The sequence below is a fragment of the Sarcophilus harrisii genome, chromosome 4 (assembly GCF_902635505.1).
Source record: "Sarcophilus harrisii chromosome 4, mSarHar1.11, whole genome shotgun sequence".
NCBI lineage: Eukaryota > Metazoa > Chordata > Mammalia > Dasyuromorphia > Dasyuridae > Sarcophilus > Sarcophilus harrisii.
The window spans coordinates 392,784,785-392,805,566 of NC_045429.1; the positions used below are offsets into that span (position 1 = coordinate 392,784,785).

The following is a 20,782-nucleotide window of genomic DNA, read 5'->3' on the forward strand; positions in this document are numbered from 1 at the left end:
TACAATGATCTCCTGGTCCTGCTCATTTCACTCAGCATCAGTTTATGTAAGTCTCTCCAGGCCTTTCTGAAATCCTCCTGTTGGTCATTTCTTACAGAACAATAATATTCCATAACATTCATATACCACAATTTATTCGGCCATTCTCCAACTGATGGGCATCCACTCAGTTTCCAGTTTCTGGCCACTACAAAGAGGGCTGCCACAAACATTCGTGCACATACAGGTCCCTTTCCCTTCGTTAAAATCTCTTTGGGATATAAGCCCAGTAGTAACACTCCTGGATCAAAGGGTATGCACAGTTTGATAACTTTTTGAGCATAGTTCCAAATCGTTCTCCAGAATGGCTGCATGTATTCACAATTCCACCAACAATGTATCAGTGTCCCTGTTTTCTTACATCCCCTCTAACATTTTGCAATATCTTTCCCTGTCATTCTAGCCAATCTGACAGGTTGCACATTAAATTTTGAATGGAATCATTTTATTAGATTAGATAAAATCTAATCTGTAATGATTATTTGTTCAATGACTTCTACATTATCTAGAATAATAGATCATTCCATTTAGGAGATTTTATTTATAGAAGTTTGCTTTTCTACTAGATATTAAGAACATCTTAGCAATATTGTATTTCTTGAAGGGAAATATAATCCTGTTCCTGAAGATGTCTGTAAAAAAAATTGTACTATTACCTCTGGTGGGAAAGCTGCTTAGCTCCTTTTCAGGGTTACTTTCCAACTTTCCACCTTTGATGTCTACTTGTCATCCAACTTTCAATGTGGTTCCAAGAAGCTGTAACATGCACAGAGATTACACTGTGGTAAAACCATTTTGGCCGCCAGACTAAACCAGGTTGTGGATAACCGACAAGCCTCAAGCTTGTCGTTGATTTATGGGGGTGTCTACCCTAAGCATGTGAAGACTTCCCTAGTGGAATAGGCAGATGTGATCAATTTGTTGCACAGGCCAGGAAGAGTGTGGAAGCAGGCAGTGTGAAGAGCTTAGAGCTTGGTCAGACATTCACGATGCCAAGAGTATTCACTGCCTCCTGCTTTTGCCACTCCTCTTGACTTCTGTTTGGCCACTGCACTTCAGTGACTTTGGAAGAGACAGCAAAGGCCAATGACTTTGCACTCAGTTTATGTGCAAGATTAAAGACAATCACCTATGCCATTTCCCTCTTTTTATGTACCTGGAAGTCCTGTGTTAAGAAGCAAGTGGCAAAGCAGCAGGTGCAAATACGCTGAAAGCTGTAGTCACAACCCTGCACACAGGTAGTCCAGACCATAGAGTCATCTTCTCAATGGACTGAAGTAGCAGTGGGATTTGGCAGCTCCCTGGATACCTACTCTTCATTTTCTGGCATGAGGAAGAGTTTAGAAAAGATGTCCTAAAATTTGCTGTTTCACCTAACCTAGCCCTGGCCTGTTTGCTGTGGCAGGCAGGGATTCTACTCTGTGGTCAAAAAACAAAAAATGTGCAAAAACTTCTGCAAAGATGATTCCGCTAATGTGTATGGATGGACTTTATGCATGCTTACGAACAGCATGAAATCCAATAGACCTGAAAAACAAACTGCTCTTGTGAGAGGACTCAGTGTAAATTGTATCCAAATAGTAGCTATGAGAGAAACAAAGTTGGCAAATGAAGGCCTGCTTTCTGAAGTTGGAGATGAATATGCATTTTTCTGTAAAGGCTGCATTGAAGAGGAGCTCTGTAAAGCTGGCATAGGTTTCACAATCGAATCGAATCTAATCAGCAAACTTTATGTTTCCCAAAAACAGTGAATGATAGGCTCATGACAATATGATTGCCGCTTTTATGAAAGTGCCATGGCACCATCATCGGTGCCTATTCTCCCACCACAATGAACCTAATGAGGTCAAGGAAAAATGTTATGAAAACCCATAGACACTTGTCTTTACATGCCAAATGAGGACAAGTTTGTAATTCTGGATGACTTTAATGCCAGACTAAGCACAAACTATGAGACTTAATAAGGAATCCTTAGGAGAAATAGAGTCAGAACTCCAACAGGGACTATTGCAACAGTCACTACTAAAGATTTGTGCATCTCATGACCTTCTCATTATCCACATTGCCTTCTGTTTACCTAAATGCAATAAAACTCCTTGGATGCACCCTTGCATCAAACGTTGGTATTTAATTGAAGATGTCATTGTAAAAAGAGACAGGATGTAAGAGTGATGAAGGCAGTGTGTGGTTCAGAGTGTTAGACTGATCATAGACTTATTCTCTTCAAGGTAAATATTCACATTCATTAAAAGCATCAGCCACAAGGAAAGACAACTACCAGAAAACTAAATGTCAACAATGAGTTTCACTTCTTTGAATTGGGAAGTCATTGCTAAGTTGGCCGGAAAGTTGAGCCAACACACAGTTGGCAACAGAACAGAAAAGGAGTGGGTAGCCTTCGGAGATTTGGTGAATAGCATTTAAATTTGCTCATTTGGGCCAAAATGCTCACAAACATAAGGATTGGATTGATGAAAATGAAACTTCGAAGTTAATAAATGAAAAACAAGAACTCCACAGGATTTACCCAGAAGGATAGTTCATCTGTCTCTAAGAAGGCAGTGTTTAAGTTCATCAGAAGTAAAGTAAGTACAAGCAAAGCTTAGAGATGCAAAATTTTTGACTCAGTAAGAAGACAGATGAAATTCAGTTTTACACAGATAGTAATAATCCAAACTGCTTTCATGATATCCTGAAGGCTATTTATGGACCAAAGACCTATGCTGTATCTCAGCCACTCAGTGCTTAAGGAGTTATATTGATAAGTGATTGGGATATGATCCTAGAGAGATCGCCTGAACACTTCCATAATCTTCTGAACAGATCATCAATCAATGTTGAAGCCACTGACTATATATCCTCAGGTGAAATTAGTCCCTCTTTAGCCAAATTTCCAACTGAAAAAAAAGTTTTGAATGCCATTGGATGCCCCTTGTGTGACAAAGCACCTGGTGCTGATTCTATTCTAGCAGAGATTTGCCCATCAGGAGGTCTACCAGTCACGCAAAAACTAATGGAAATCTTTTGGATTATATGACACAAAGAGTTAAAGGATGCTTCTGATGTTCACTTCTATAAAGAAAAAGGAAATGGGGAAGTTGCTCTCTTAGTCATTGCTAGCGGGATTCTTGCCAGTCCTCCTTAATAGCTAATAGCATAATCCTTCACGTCCTAAATGGTCATCTAATTAAGAGCCAAAGTGGCTTCAGAAAGTGTTGGGGTTTTCCTTGGAAGGTAGCCTTAGTCTCAATTGCAATCAATAATTAATCCAAAATCTCAGCCAGCTGCTAAAAATGCAAAACATTTATTTCTCCTTACAAATTAGCCCTGTTAGTTGAGGCCTATCTCTCTGCCTGGCTCAAGAGATCTTGCAGCTTTGTCCTTGGTTTCTGCCTCTGCTTTCTTCAGCCTCCAGCCAGCTCCGACTCGTGGCTTCTCAATCTCCAGTCTGTTCCACCAGAAGAAGTAACTTCAAGCTTCAAGAGCTCCCTCTATTTATGTGATCTCCCAAAGGTTAACTCCGCCTTCTGGAGGGAGAGGGATTCTGGGTTATCTCCCAGCATGCTCTCTGGCCCTAAGGAAGGTGTGAATTCAGACTAAGCCAGCCCTGAATTCTCGTGTGAACTCCATTGAGTACTTAGATACTTGATGAGCTCTCTAAAGGTGTGAACACAAGCATTGTTCAATCAGTTCCACTTAGTATTTTGTTTCAAGTTCTGGCCCAAAATAACTCTAAGATTAAATTAACTCCAATGTCTTCAACACTTTGTAAAGAAATGTCTTAACACTTTAGTAAAGATTCCAACAAGAAAAGACAAAGGAATAGTCAAAATAGTGTTTACTGCCCAACAACTAGGGAAAAATGCCAAGAGCAGAACAGGGATCTGTCCACAAAGGTCATCAGTCTAACCAAGATCCTGTTTCTTTTTACAAATGACATACTTAATTAAATGTCAAGTTTACTGCAAGGGTGCATCCAAGAAGTTTTATTGAATTTAGGTAAACAGAAGACAGTGTGGGTGATAAGAAGGTCATGAGACATACAAGTCTTCAATAGTAAGTGGCTATTGCAACAGTCACTTTTTGGAATTCTGACTGCATTCCTCCCAAGGACTCCCTGATACTGTTATTCATGAAGTTTTATGGAAGATTATGGAAAAATTTTGTTGCCTAGAAAAGTTCATCAGTATTCTATGCCAGTTTTACATGGCATGCTTGTGTGGGTTCTAGATAATAGATGATGCTCTCGTTCTCTATTAGTCATCAATAGAGTAAAACAAATGTGTGTGCTTGCTCCCATGGTTTTTAGCATGATATTTTCAGCAATGTTGTTGAATGCCTTCAATGAGGGCAAAAACAGAATGAGAAAAATTATTTTGCTATTAATAATTATTAAGGGGAGAATTCTGAGAAGATGACAGAGTATGTCAGAAAATTTCAAGTTCTCCAGTTTTCCTCCACAACAGAACAAATTTTCACCTCTGGGTGAACTTAGATTGGTGAAAAACAAGGATGACTTAGGGCCAAACAAGGGTCCTCCTAGGACAACCCTTCCTCCCTCCCCAAGACAGGGTTTAATCAGTGTGAAGTGCAAATACTTCCAAGCTAGCTCTACAGAAACAGCAAGTGGGGAACCCTGAGGCTAGCTAGGTTTGGCTAGAGCCTTAGACCAAATCACAGATACTTTCACCTTCCAGATAGCAGGGAATGAATTAGGGGTCTGAGTCCAGGAACATTGAGAACCTCTGTTGCTTAAGAACACCATGCCCAGCTGTGCTGCTGAGGCAGACCCTGGGCTAGAAAGAACTAGCACACAGGTTGAGTGCAGAGGTAGTGGGGCAGGAGATGGTTGCTGGCATTTGCAGGATATGGAGCTTTTGGTTTGGGGTTCCATGTGAGAAGGGAAAGCTGAAGTAAAATTAGAGGCACCATCCTCCCAAACTCAGGATTAGAGGATTTACACTAATAGTTTAAACTTTTTTTTTAAATGAATGGACAAAGAAGAAAGAACCCAGCCATGGAAACAGGGAAGATTGAAGATTGAGATTCATCGTCAGAGGAGAACAGTGAAGTTTAAAAAGTCTTTTCTATCCCAAAGAATAATGTTAAATGATTCTCTGCCCAAAAAAAATTTATAGAAAAGCTCAAAAAAGACTTTAAAAATCAAGTGAGAGACATTGAGGAAAAAGTTTTTAAAAAAAGAAAGAAGAAAAAAAAACATCCAAAAAAAGACAACAAAAAACCAAAACCCAAGATTATGAAAAAAAAAAAAAAAACTTAGCTAACTAGAAATAGAGATACAGAGTCTTAAACAAGAAAATAATCCTTTGAAATTCAGAATTGAACAAGGGGAAGTCAATAAAACTATAAGAAACCAAGAAAGAATAAAACAAAAATATAATGAAAAAATAGAACAGAATGTGAAGCATCTTTTAAGAAATACAACAGATCTGGAGAACAGATCAAAGAGAAAATGTAAGAATAACTGGACTACCTGAAAACTGTGGGACCCCCCCCCAAAAAAAAAATCAATTATTAAACTAGAATCCAGGTTTTTTTCTCCTTTATTTCCTTAGGTCAGTCAGTCAGTCTCTGAAGGACATACCTATTTGGTTGGATATCCCTAATTCTCAGGGAGCATGCTTCTCAATATTAGGCTAGACCCTCTCTGAACTAGAAGGCCTTCTGTTTAGTGTATAAACAGAATCTAATCTAGATGAATTTTTTGCCTCTAAGAAATGAGCCTTTATCCTTGCAATCCTCCATTAGAATTTAGGATAACTCAGCTCTTTAAGGAGAAAAGATGAAGATGGATTTCCCTGTCTAGATTGTTGGAGGTAGTTGAGTCTTATGATCAAGCTATGTTATCAACAGGAGGAGCTGAAGACTCCTAGTCTTGGTGTCTCATTAAATGTCCACCAATCAGGTTTGATTTCATTTGTGGGGGGGGTCTCTTTTACAAAGATATTTAGGCATTCAATGTCTTCATTTGGTTAACCCCCCCCCCCAAAAAAAAAGAAAAGAAAAAGAAAAGCAAGAGACCATCAGTTTATCATCAGCTAGCCTAATTAATATGTTAATTATTAATTATCTGGGAACTATGTCTCTTGGATTTTTTTTCATTCATAACAGTATCAAGGTCAACTGTCACACTGATGGTGAATTATTTAACTTGAAAAGGCTACAAAGCCAATACTAAAATGAAGGGAGAGTGGGCATGTGACTTTTTGTTCACAGATGATTGTGCACTTAATGTAGCCCCTGAGGTTGAGATTTAACAGAGTATGAATTGATTCTTTGCTACTTGTGCTAATTTTGGCCGACAATTAACACCAAGAAAACAGATTCTCTACCAGCCAGCACCACCCTATGTATATATGTGTGGAGCCATTGGTTATGGTTAGGCACAGTTCATTTACCTCGATTAGTATACTTTCCAGGGATGTCCACATAGATGAGAGGTTGAAGTTAACATATGCATTGCCAGAGCTAGCTCCTCTGAATGTGCAGGAGAGAAAAGATATTAGGTTGCATACCAAACTGAAGGTGAACAGAGCTATTGTGCCAACCTCCCTGTAATGGGCCTGTGAAGTCTGGACACAGTATACTAGTACAATGTTAGGAAACAATCATTTCCATGTGAATTATCTTAGGAAGATTTTGGTGAGCGGAACTGCCAACCATTCAAATCCTACTGCAAAAAGTACAAGTCTCTTAGACTGGTCATGTTGTTCAAATGCCAAATGTACATTTGTCTAAAAGACAATTTTATGAGAAGTTACATAAGGCTAGTGCTCACATGGAAATAAAAAGATACAAGGACACTTTCAAAGTCTCTCTGAAGAACTTTGGTATATATCATGAAACATGGGAGATCCTGGCATAAGACTTCCCAGCAGGTTGTGCCTACATCACATAAGATGCTGTGCAAAGCAGAATTGCAGTGGCTCAAAAGAGATGTGAGATGTATACATTTAGAGACATTTCCATTCCAATTGTTCATATAGACTATTTGTGTCCAACTTTGTGGTAAAGCTTTCCGAGCTTTTATTGGTCAGATCAGCCACAGCTGGACAGCAACACTGTATACTGACCCAAGTGTAGTAATGTCATTTTGATTTTCTTCAAGAACAAAAAACAACAGCAATACTCTCAAAAAATTTTCCTTGATACCTTTTGTCTCATATCATTATTAATTCTGAAAATCATATTATCACTATTTTTTGCCTTGCCCTCATCTCCATGATCCTTCTCATAACCATAAAAAAATTGTAACCAACGTACAATGACCAGAATCCTTTGTTTGACTGCATAAATAACATTACACATTTGTAGTCTATCTTTTTAGTAAAAAATGGAAGGACCATTTTCTTTTCTCTTTCCCAGGGTCAAGCTTGCTTATTATAATCACATAGCAATTTTTGAATGTCTTATTGTTCTTTTCAAATATTTTATAAATGTAAATGAAAGAGTAGAAGGGATCATTATTAATATTAAAACTTAGTTGCAAAGAACTAGTGAATTCTTTGCTGCTTTTGGCAGCCATCTGATTATTGGCTATTTATGCAGAATCCCCATAAGGAAACATAGCTAGGTTTTTAGTGTTCTGATGTTTATATGTATCTGTCACATTTTGGGAACATTGTGTTTTAGGAACATTCTTCAAATCATCAAACATTTTATATAAAATATGTTCTCTAGTAAGTATTATTATCTAATTGCTCAACAGAAATGGAATTTTTATAGTTTTCTTTCATTATTTTTTTCTTGATTGTTTTAGTTCCAAAGCCCCTAAAATTTCTGGTGTAATTTATTGTTATGCTTGTTGTATTGTGATAACATGATATAAGTGGAAAGGAGGAAAAAAATATTTCTTAAACCCCTGCCAAGTGTCAAATCTTGTACTTTACAAATATTATCTCATTTGATCCTTCCAATAGCTCTAAGAGGGATGTAGGTGCTGTTTTATTCCCATTTTATAGTTAAGGAAACTGAAACAAACAGAGATTAAATAATTTACACAGACTGTAAATATCTGAGTTTGGATTTAAACTTGGATCTTTCTTATTGTAGGCCCAGTACTTCATCCACACTGCACCTCTAGCCTCCCAAATAACAACTCTCTTATCCTTGGTTTCTTCATCTGTTAAATGAGGAGATTGAACCAAAGAATCTCTGAGACTTCTTCCAACTCTAAATTTTATGATCAAGTACATCATAGGATGTACATTTATTGATTGATTTAGTGTGTATTTTCCTTTTTTTTTTTTTTTTTTTTTGAGTATAGATTTTCTCTTAAACTTTGCTACTGATATGTTCTGGGCTACTGATAGATTTTGGGGGGTTTTTAATTGCATTAAAAATGTTGAAGTCCCTGAAAAAAATTATATGCAAATCAGTTAATCATGTTTTTATGCACAGTTTCAAATTCAGCTAGAAAAGAAAGACCAACAATTCAAAGAACAGGAGAAGACTGTGTCCATTTTGCAACAGGATATCGCATATAAACAGCATCATCTTGAATCACTGGATAGACTATTGCAGGAAAAAAGAGGGGTAAAAATCATGTTTATAAGATATTATTTAAGCATAAATTTTTTTTCAATTATTTCTATTATATGGTTGTTATTCTTAGCTAATTATTTATTGCTTTCCTGGTATATAAACTTTTTATATGCATGTTTACATATTATTGGCTATATCTTTACATTTATAGGAAATGGAGAAGCAGAATATCAAGAAAGATGAATCTTTGAAAATGTTACAGAACCAAGTATCTGAAGAAACAATCAAAGTTAGTACATTGTCATTTAAGAAATTCTTTCTCTTGTTTTAGTAGAGGAGTTTTCAGAACTTTATTTTTCCAAATAAATTTTTTTTAAGTTTCTTTATAAAAAAGGAATATTCTACAAATGCAGACTTACCTACTATTGAATATATTTTCTTTATTTCTTCATTGTGTACTGTGAGCAACTTTTGATTATTAAGTAGTTAATGATCTAGTTTATAAACCATTAAAACTTCTTTTCTTGGCACTTTCCTTCTGGGTTCTTTCTTTTTTCCCCATTTCACTATGCATAAGGCTAAGAGCAGAAATGAATGGAAATGGAAATCAAAGTAATTCAGGTAATATTTGAAACGCCTAGCTAACATAAAGATTTTATATTAGATGTGAATTTCAATTTTTCATAACCTCTATTTACAAGATATAAAGTAGCATGAGCAGAGTAGCAGAGAGAATGTTGATTACATTATTAGGAAAATTCAACTTCAAATTTCACCTTCTACCATATACTTGATGTATGACCTTGAGCAAATCTCACCTTTTAGTTTGCCAGGCAACTCAGTAAGAGGGTAAGTTGCAGAGTTAGTGTTAATCATTGTTGATAGAATTCTTATTAGACATTTTTCATGCCAATGAAATTACAGATCTGGCAAAAAAAGTTATATGTTAAAATGCAATTAAATATGTCATTACTTTCATTTTTCTGTCTTACCTGGTTTAAAATTATCTGGTAAGCATTTAAAAAAATTTTTTTACATAATATTCATTCTCTATTTTTCTCTAAAATTCTTTTGTCATTATGTATGAAAGATAATCTTCTGACTTAATGTTTATCTCTATCTTTTGTTATCCCTATCTTTTGCTAAAACAGTCTAAAATTTGTTCATTTGTGTGTTTCTTCTCCAACCAAATAAACATGTAGGACTGAAAAAATATATTATTTAATGTAAAGATTAAAGGCATGAAATAATATTTCTGATAAAACATCTGTATTGTTGTTGTATGCCCACTTTTTAAAAAATTAAATTCTTATATGGAAAGTGATTTCCATTAGTTTTTTTTTCAAAGCTAGATTATGTTGGGCCAGTAGAAATCCTGAGGCACACATTAATTTGTAAGTACCAATAGTTGTAACACAATAGTTATTTCAACTTATAAATTGCGCCTCAATAGAACATTATATTCAATTTTTATTTGATGAATATAAAAAATTAAGTTCTTATGAATTCACTTGTGGGATAAGTAGTTTATAGGCTTAAAATATAAAAGAAGTCATTTTTATTATAATAAAGTATGACATAAGCAGCACTGACATGTAACATGTAGGCTTTCTAGTCTCTTAATCCCTTCATTTCAGAGATGAGCAAAAATCCTGAGAAGTTCAGTGATTTTCCTGAGGTCACCCAAGATTTGGGCCATGATTTGAACTTACATCTTCTGTTTCCAAATCTTGTGTGCATTCTACTCTGTCACAACCAAAGAGCCCCGTGTTTTCTGTTTGTGGCTATATCATTAACATAACTTGTTATTTGGATCATGTCAGTTAACTTATACATATGAAACAAGAATATAGCATCTGCTTCCAACCCAAAAGAATATTGCATTAGTGCAATCATAAAGCTCATTGGAAAGGAGATTCGAGATACCAGGTTAACAAGTTCTATGTGGGTGCTAGCAGACTGCTAGTTGGGAAGGATATCCTGATATTAAACTAGAATCAAGAGGTGCCTACTGGAGCAGACTGGTCAGCGTTTGGTCAATTGAATTGCATTTTTTTGGTTGTTGTTAAGATACAGATTAATTGAATTCCAGCAATCCTCTCAGATTGTTTCCTTTCTCAGTCCTTTTCTAGTCAGTGTGTCATTAAGTAAGGGTCTGCTCCAGGCATGTGCTAAGTACAGAAGATGCAAAGAAAGACAAAGCATATTCCTGCTCTCAAGGACTTCAGAGTCTAGTGGGATAGGCAACATGCCAACAACTGTGTATCAGAGAAAGATATTAGACATTATCTAACTGGAGATGAAAATTAGATAGAAGGCATTTGCAGTTGAGGCAGCTAATAGTACAGTAGTCAAAGCGCCAGTGGAGTCAGAAAGACCTGAGTTCAAATCCTTCAGACACTACCTATGTGACCCTGTGCAAGTCATTTAACTCTTTATCTCAGTTTCCCCATTTATAAAATGAGCTGGAGAAGAAAATGGCAAACCACTCCAGTATCTTTGCCAGGAAAACCCCACATGGGGTCACAAAGAGTTAGACATGACTGAAATGACTGAACAATAACAACAACAAATTTACATTAAGGGAGGACCAAAAAAGATTTCTTTCAGCAAGCTGGCACTAGAAAAAAAAACCCAGGGAAGTTAGGAGACAGAGGGGGAAGGGAGAGAGTTCCAGCAAATGAAACTTTCCAAAGGCAGGAGATTGTGTGTCTGTTTTTAGGAACAGCAAAGGAAGTTAGTTACTAGATTAGATTAAAAAGAAGATTAGAAAAGTAAGAAGAGGCCATGTTATGGAAGATTTTAAAAGCCAAACAGAGGATTTTAATTTTGATATTGGAAGGATTAGGAAGCCCCTGAAGCTGATTGAATGGTGGGAGGGCAAAGAGAACATGATCAAACTTGCACTTTGAAACGGAAAAGTTGACAATTTAATAGATGAGTGCAAGGATAGATAAGAATGAAAAGAGACAGCAAACTTGGACAGAAATAATAACCAACAGACTATTGCAATAGTTTAGGCATGAGGTGATGAGGAAACGGACCAGGATTGTGCCAGTGTCAGAGGAGAAAAGGGAGCATATAGAATCAATCAAGGCAACCCAAGAAGCATTAAGTGCTTTCTATGTGCCAGGTATTCTGCTAAGTCTTGGAGTTCATTGAAAGAAAGACAAAGAACACTCTCCTCTTAAAACCAGGGACACATAATTTATTTATTAATAAATAAATAGGTACAATAGGTATATAGAGTAGATGAAAATCCCAAAAAGGAAGGCATGAATAGGAAGGGGGCACTGGACCTCTCTCTTAGAGAAGTTGGGATTGAATTGAGTCTTGAAGGAAGCCAGGATAACTAAGAGGTGAGGGGGTAAAATATTCCATGCATTTTTAACAGCCTTTGCAAAGATACAGAAAAAAGAGATGGACTTTTGTATTTGAATAACTATATTCAACTGAATTATAGGATTAGAGAAGGGAATAAAGTATAAGATGAGAAATGAAGAGGCCATTTAAAAAAATGTTTTCAATCACTCAATAAGCAAGTCAGTATGCTTAAGTACCAGGCACTATGCTAATGCTAGGAACAAAAATGGGCAAAAAATAGACTGTTAAAAATGCTACCTGTAACTATTTTTATTTTTTAAGTTATTTTTTATTTGCTTTTTTTTTGAAATAGTATTTTATTTTTTCAAATATATGCAAAGATAGTTTTCAACACTCACCTTTGCAAAACCTTGTGTTCCAATTTTTTCTTCCTCTCTTCTTCCCTTCCCCCTCCTTTAGACAGCAAGCAATCCAATATAGGTTGAACATGTGCAATTCTAAATGTATTTCCATACTACATCATCATGCTACACAAGAAAAATCAGATCAAAAGGGGAAAAAATACAAGAAAGGAAAAAATCAAACAAATAACAACAAAAGGTGAAAAAACCATGCTTTGATCTACATTCAGTCTTCATAGATATTTCTCTGGATGTGAATGACACTTTCTATCCCAAGTCTATTGGAATTGCCTTTAATCACCTCATTGTTGAAAAGAGCCCAAGTTCATCACAGTTGATCATCACATAATCTTGTTGCTGTGTACAATTTTCTCTTCGTTCCACTCATATTTCACTTATCATTATTTCATCTAAGTCTTTCCAGGCTTTTCTGAAATCAGTCTATTTAGTCTGTTCATCATTTCTTGTACAATAATATTTCATTAAACTCATATCCTATAACTTATTCAGCCATTCCCCACCTGATTGGCATCCACTCAATTTCCAATTCTTTATCATTACAAAAAGGGCTGCTACAAATATTTTGCACAGCCTTTTTTTCAAAGAAGCTGTTTTTTGAAGAGAGTTCTATGAGAAAGGGCTTTGTATTTGATCGTGGAGGTAATCTACATTTTCCTCCCTCTTTAATCTGACCCTTTAGTGAATCAGTTTAACTCTACACTATGCACTGTACTTTTCTCTTGCCCCACTATATGATTGTGAATAATGCCTTGTTAAGTATCAACCTTGTGTCACTCACAGTATCCTTTGATTATTTTTACTTTTATTCAATCTTGCTGAAAAGAGCTGGAGAAAAATTATAAAATTGCTTGGTCCACTAGAAATTTGCTACATAATTTCAAATGGGCCCTTAATTATAACAAGACAATCCCATTACACCTCTTTAATCAATTTTTGTCTTACTTTAGTTGCTATTTCATACCTTTTCATCTCTTTTCAAATGTCTTATTATACCCCCTCCTTTTAACCCATTTAACTGAAGACCTTACCTCATACTTTACTAAGAAAAATTGAAGCCATTCATTGTTCCTACTTCTTTGATTCTCTTTCCTTATCATATCACCCTTATCTTCTCCTTCATCTCCATCTCATGTGAAGAGGTAGCCTTTCTCTTTGCCAAGGCAAATTCCTCTTCATGAATTTTCAATATCCCATTCTATCCTATATTCTCTAGAAAATAACTACCTCTGTCATCCCCATTCTCTCTCTCACTGATAATCTTTCCTTACCTATTTTTTTTCCCTGCTGGGAAACAAGTTTATGTCTCCTCCATTTTTTCTTTGAATGATATTTTATTTTAAACATTCATTTTTCAAATTTTGAGTCCCATATTCTTTTCTTTCTTTCCCTTCTCCTTCTCTGAGACAATAAGCAGTTTACAATATTGATGTTACTTTGTACAATGATCTGGTCCTGCTCACTTTAGTTTATGTAAATCTTTGTAGTTTTTTTCTGAAATCATTATGTTCATCATTTCTGATAGTAAGATAGTATTCCATTACAATCATATATCACAACTCGTTCAACCATTCTTCAATTGATGGACATGCCTTCAATTTCTAATTCTTTGCTACCACAAAAAGAGCTGTTATAAGTATATTTTGTACAAATATGTTTTTCCCCCTTTTGTTTTTTAAAATCTTTTTGATGGCATCCTTAATAGTAATAGAAAGATTGGGAAGATAAGAGAAGATTTTGAGGAAAAATAAGTTTACTTTTGAACATGTTGAGTTTAAGATACCCATTGGCTATTTAGTTTAAAATATCCAACAGGTAATTGGAGATACATTACTAAAGCTAAGAGAGAATTAGAGTCAAGTATAGTGAACTAGGACTCAACTGCATGGAGACAGTAATTGAACCTATGGAAACTGATGAGATCACCAAATGAGACAGCATAGAGTAAAAAGAATAGGGGGCCCAATGTAGGGCTTTGGTATGCATGACCTGCATAAAGAACCAGCAATGGAACATGAGAAGTAATGGTTGGACAGATAGGAAAACTTGTATTACAAATGCCTAGAGAAGAGAAAATATCCACAAATGTAAAGGTAATCAACAGTGGCATATGCTACAGAGTTCACAAGAATCAGAATTTGAGAAAATGGCATTTAAGAGATCATTTTTAAAATTGGAGAGGACAGTTTTTGTTGATAGATGAGGTCAGAAGCCAGATTATTGAGGTTTAAAAAAGAATAAGAGGAAGGGATGGGAAAAGGCTGTAAGCAATTAGTGGAGAAATTAGGAGTGTTCAGGACCAAGGATACAACACAGAAAATTTTGCTTTGATAAGGAGACGAGCCCCCTCATCTGAAGTAAATGAGAAGATAGCAAAGGAAGTTGTCTGATGGCAACTGGGGAAAGGAGCTCAATTGGTCTCAATTTTTAAAGTAAAGTATGAGACAAGGCCCTGGGTGGAAAAGGGAAGAGAGATGTAAGGTACTGTTGGAGAAGAAAAAAGATTAAGAAGAATGAAAAAACTTGGGGAGAGAGAAAGAGACAGAGAACACACTTAGGCAAAAACAAAATATATTTCCACATAATTATTTTTACAAATTCATTTCAACAAACATTTATCGAGTACTTGTTATTTGTCTCAGCACTGGGAGTAAAAAGGTAAAAATAAAAGCTGGTGTACTTCAGATTGATTTTCAGCATGGGACAGGTCTTTTAGTCTTTCTGAACCATGATGCAGTGTCATCCCCACCTCTTATGCAGAGCTTCCCTATACCTAGTTTTCCTTGTGCATGACAGCAATGCTCAGGAAGCTGCTGAGATCCCAGGGGCTCTTCTCTAGGCCTTTGCCTGTATTGAGGGACTCCTTCATTTTTCACACTGATTTTTTTTAGTCTCTGCTGTTAGTTAGCCACTTAATACCTTTGTTACTGTTTTAAATCTCTGTTCTTGCCTTTCCTCTGGTCTCTGCTATTCTTTTATGTCTTCTAAAATCTCCTGCAGCTTCCCTGAGGCTGCTCCAGAAGGTAAGTTTCCAATAGCCAAGAATTCATTGATTATATTTCTTTAATGGTTTAAAGTCTGTGCCGATAATGCCAAGCATGGACAGGCACTGACTGACACTTGTGAGGGAGGAAGGGTGGCACTCGTGGCTTCTTTTTGTTGATGCTGACTTCTTGAAGCATTACATGTTTGACTTTTTTGTTATCTGTGACTAGGTCAGACAGTTAGAGTCAGCCCTGGATATGTGTAAAGAAGAATTGGCTGCACATTTGAGCCAACTGGAGGGAAACAAGGACAAGTTTGAGAAACAAATAAAGAAGAAATCTGAAGAGGTAATTTACAGTTATGTGTGAGATGGTACAGAATCATATTTATAAAATAATTCTAGGTGATTTATAGGATTTTATCAAAGCAATTTCCAAAATTACATAGTGTAACTAATGTATAAGACAGGAAGAGGGAAAAATAAGGATAAAACCACCAATATTTCTAGCTCTGAAACATGAGGGAATACTGTTTTCTCTTTCCTTCTAGAGAAGAAAAGTAAAAAACAACTACCTAGGAGAGAAACTTTTTGACTCCTGAATGTTTCCATGATTTCTCAGAATAAACCGTGAAACTAGGATTTGTTCTTTTAAACTTAAAACCTGCATTATTAACAATTTCTTAAGTCTAGATGAAATCAACAAAATAATAAATCAAGCCCTGATTTGTAATGTTTGCTTTGCAGCCAGAAATATTTCCCTTGGAAATTATTATAATTGCATATTCAAAAATATTTCATTTCAGTATAATATCAGGTTTAAAATGACCCCTAACTTCCCATTCACCCAGGCTTGCAACTTATGTGTTACCCTCAGTTTCTCACTTTTTAACCCACACCTCCCATCCAATCAGTTGCCAAGTCCTGTTGAATCCACCTTTGTACCATCTCTCAGATATATCCCACTTCTCTTCTGTCACTGCTATCTATCTGTTATGGGATCTCTCATCTTGTACCGGACTATTGCAGTAGAATGATAGTTGATCTCACTGCCTCAAATCTCTATACCAGTCCCTCTTCCATTTAGCTGTCAAACTGGTATTCCTAAAGCACAAGTCTTGACTGTGTTTCCTCCACTTCCCTTATTCCATAAATTCCAATGGTTCCCTGTTACCATCAGGATAAAATATAAAATCTTCCTTTTGACTTCTAAAGCTTTTATAACCTACCCCAGCTTTTACCTTTTCAGTCTTCTTATACTTCAACTCGTCCCTTCACATAGTTTTGATTCAAGGACATGGTGATCCTAGTTGTTCCTTCACCTTCAAGATCTGTTTCACTGGCTCCATTTGTGGAATTCTTTTCCTCCTTTTCTGTGCCTTCTGACTTCCCAGCCTTCTCCAAGGCTCAGTTAATCCTATTTTTCTGTACGATCTTTAATAATTTTCTGTAATGCTAGTGCTTTCCTTGGAATACTTTCTCCAATTTATCCTATATATATCTTCGTACATAGTTTACTTATTTTCTTCCCCATTAAACCATGAGCCCTTGGAAGCTGTGATAGTTTTAACATTCTTTTTCATTCTTAGCCAGGCAAAGGGCCTGGCTCATAATAGGTGTTTAACAAATATTTATCTATCTGGCAGCTCAATGTAGTAAATCTAAATTTAATTTTTAGCGCAATGCTTTATGGGTTTGTCAGATTGTCATATTGAATCTTTCACTGGTAGTTTATGCCCATTGGCAAAAATCTTATCAAATACTGGTCTAAATATTTCCACTTGCTTCTGAATTTTGTATGTTAATCTGTGCCACTAATACTTTTCTATTTTCTGACCAATCCCAAATATTTTTGGTTAATGCTTCTTCAGTAGGCAGTAATGAGAACAGAAAGTATATCTGACAATGCAGTACAGAAAACCTGGATGTAGTCTTCTATCTCTACATTGAATGTTAGTAGTTGTATTTTCTCAACTCCTCTTGAAGGTTAATCTTCAGTCATACATAACACTCAGTGTTGGCTTTTTCTCAACTTATTTTCTAAAGGATATTATATTTTCCTTCTTGATCATACAAATAAATACTATTCTAAATACTATTTTTCTTTTAAATTATTTTTTTCAGGTATGCATTTTGTCAGCACATCTAAGCTATTAATGAAGGTTTTCTAATTCTATTCTTATATAGCTGTTGTTCCCTCCTCTAAATGTGTGAAGAATGATGATGATGGAGCATTGCTTCTGCTTATCATTCTTTCACATTTACTGTTACCCTTTTCTTCCTGTTGAGGTAGTAGAAGGAGCAAATCCACTGAGATAGGATCAGCTGCAAATTCTAGTGGGTAGGTGAAGACTTTTTCTTCTTTAAGATATTTTTTCAAGTATTACCTTATACTTTATATAAAATGTAGATCCAACTCTGAAATTATAAATACTATGTTACCATAATGCTTTTTTGTATTTTAGGTGTATTGTTTGCAGAAAGAATTAAAATTAAAAACTCACAGTCTACAGGAGACTACCAAACAAAATGTTATCTTGCAGCACACTTTGCAGCAACAGCAGCAGATGTTACAAGATGAGACTGTGAGAAATGGAGAATTAGAAGACTCTCAAGCTAAACTTGAAAAACAGGTATCTTTCCTGTAGAAAATAATTTTAAAAATTAGCTATTTCAGTTTGTATTTTAAATACTTATAATGATTCTTTGACCTTGCTGATGTAGATATTCCCTCCAAAGGTCCAGATTATAGCCCATATTTTCTCATTCCATTTGCCTCTCATTCGCTTACTTAGTTGTATTACTATGAAGAAATCATCTAACCTTTCTAAGCCTCAATTTTCTTATTTTTAAAATGAGGACAATAAATAACTCAAGGTTTGTTTTAGGTCACAATGTATTAATGTATTAATATTTAGAAGACTTCTTTGGAAGCCTTGAAAGTTGTACTTTCAAGTTGTCAACAAGAAAGTTATCTGTTGTTGTTATTTTTGTCTTTGGTATATTCTGCACCAGAGATCCACCTAGTGTGTTAGAGTCCTTCTTGTTAGTTCTCTTGACATTTCATGGCTCTCTGAGCAGGATTTGCTTTGGCCCCTAGTTAGTGCTTGCTCTCACTCTAGAACCAAACCACCTTTTCTAGTCATCTGTCTCTTCGATTATATTACATTAATTTTTGCTACATTATGTGCCATGATTTGTAATTATGTAGGATCACTGGAAAAATATTGAAGTTAAAGAGATGGGCATTTGTTTTAGGAACCTATTCATTCAACAAACATGAATTAGGTATCTATTGTATTCTATGTTCTATAAAGTGGTAAGTACACAAAGAGAAAATATTCCCTCTCTTCAAGAAGTTTACATTATACAAGAGGAGACAACACATACATAAATAAGTATATATAGTATATTTACAAGATTATTTTGTGGGAAATTAGGAAGGGAAAACACTGTCAACTGGGGTATCAGAGAAAGTTATTATGTGCCAAACCTAAATTAGGCTTAGTCTAGTAAGTTTAGATTTTAAAATGGAGCAGATACTTAGTACATTGTAAAATCCAATTAAAAACTACTTTATTTTCCTCAGTCTTTTTAAATCCTTTGACCTTCTCCTTCACTTCATCTCAGCCAGGAGGGAAACTCACACTCTTCATGCCGTTATTACCTTCTTCATGCCATCATCACTCAAAAGTGTTCCATTTTTCCTAATTAAAAAATTTTAAATTCTCCTCTGACCCTGATCTCTCATTTCACTGTACCCTATGCTTTTCTGCCTCATGCTATTTTTTCCTCACTGAGATGTTTTAATCCTTCTACCTCTTAGAACTTTATTTTCTTCCCTCTCTACTTTTAGTCTAATAGTTCTCCATTTCAATTCTACATTACCCCTCACTCTCAGATTACCTGTCCCCTTGGCTAATATTGCTTATCTCTTCCCAAATCTGCTCTGAATTACTCCTACCATCTATGTTCTCTGATCTTATTGCATTCTCTAGCTTTAGCAGGATAATAATTCATCACAACAAGGCAGTCCATTTATTCCTGCCTAATTAATTACCTATCTCCCTCACCTCAAAGCTCTTCCAAACCTCCTCTTTCCTTCTCAAGTCTCCTGTAACTCTCTCCCACCACAATCCAACATTTCTTATTCCAATTTTTCACCTCTTACCCCCCCCGCCACCCCCTCCCCTAGATGGCAGGATGACCAGTAGATGTTAAATATATTAAAATATAAATTAGATACACAATAAGTATACCTGACCAAAACGTTATTTTGCTGTAGAAAAAGAATCAGACTCTGAAATATTGTACAACCAGCTTGTGAAGGAAATCAAAAATGCAGGTGTGCACAAATATAGGGATTGGGAATTCAATGTAATGGTTTTTAGTCATCTCCCAGAGTTCCTTTTCTGGGCATAGCTATTTTAGTTCATTACTGCTCCATTAGAAATGATCTGGTTGATCTCGTTGCTGAGGATGGACTGATCCATCAGAACTGGTCATCTTATAGCATTGTTGTTGAAGTATATAATGATCTCCTGGTCCTGCTCATTTCACTCAGCATCAGTTCATGTAAGTCTCTCCAGGCCTTTCTGAAATTATCCTGTTGGTCATTTCTTACAGAACAGTAATATTCCATAATTTTCATATACCACAATTTATTCAACCATTCTCCAACTGATGGACATCCATTCAGTTTCCAGTTTTTAGCCACTACAAAAAGGGCTGCCACAACACAATCCAACATTTCAATGAGAACTTCAACTCTTATTTTACTGAGGAAATTGAAGCCATTATAAATAAACTCTACTTCTCTAAGTTTCTTCATCTCAAAAACCGTTGATATTATTTTCCACTTTTTTCTCTCTCTGTCTCTCTGTCTTTGTCTCCCTCTCTGTCTCTCTATCTTTTTGTCTGTCTCTCTCTCCCTCTTCCTCTTTCTTCCTCTCCCTTCCCTTCTCTCTTCCTCTTCCTCTCCCTTTCCCTCTCCCTCTCTTTCTCCCCGTCTTCTTCCTAACTGCCTTCACACATGCTTACATCTCCCCATCTTTAAAAAGAACCTTCGTAATATCTGCCTAGACTTCCAAGATATCACGTTGTATCTTTTATCTCTTTCAATATTGTTTTCCCACTTCCTCTTCTATCACTCCTATACTCTTTGTACTCTAGCTTCCAGCCTTATCAACTGAAACACCTCTCTCTAAAATTACCAATGATCTTTTATTGTAGAATCTTATGATCTTCACCTGTCTTGAACTCTCTGAAATATTTTGCAGTTTACTATCTTCTCTCCTGTACATTCTATTCTCTGGGTATTAAGGACACTACTCTCTCTTGCTGCTCCTATTTTTCAGACCACTTCTTTTTTAACTTCTTTGATTCCACATTATCCATATTATTCATTAACTATGAGTATTCCACAAGGTTCTTAGGGCTTTTTCTCTTCCATACTGTCTCAAAAACTTCATTAATAATCATGGGCTTAAGGTTCTTAGGCCTTTTTCTCTTC

At 35.8% G+C, this 20,782-nt stretch overlaps 1 protein-coding gene across 5 annotated transcripts in view; it reads left to right on the plus strand.

Moving 5' to 3' along the window:
• Positions 1-20,782, plus strand: part of CCDC18 (coiled-coil domain containing 18) — a 91,225-nt gene that overhangs the window by 39,785 nt on the left and 30,658 nt on the right. For 4 of the 5 annotated variants that reach the window (XM_023503381.2, XM_031967095.1, XM_031967092.1 and 1 more), the window contains 4 exons: positions 8,461-8,595; positions 8,756-8,833; positions 15,503-15,619; positions 17,736-17,903. In XM_023503381.2, coding sequence (XP_023359149.1) covers positions 8,461-8,595; positions 8,756-8,833; positions 15,503-15,619; positions 17,736-17,903 — 498 coding nt within the window. The remainder of the gene's footprint in view (positions 1-8,460; positions 8,596-8,755; positions 8,834-15,502; positions 15,620-17,735; positions 17,904-20,782) is intronic. The other variant, XM_031967091.1, reaches the window with a different exon arrangement.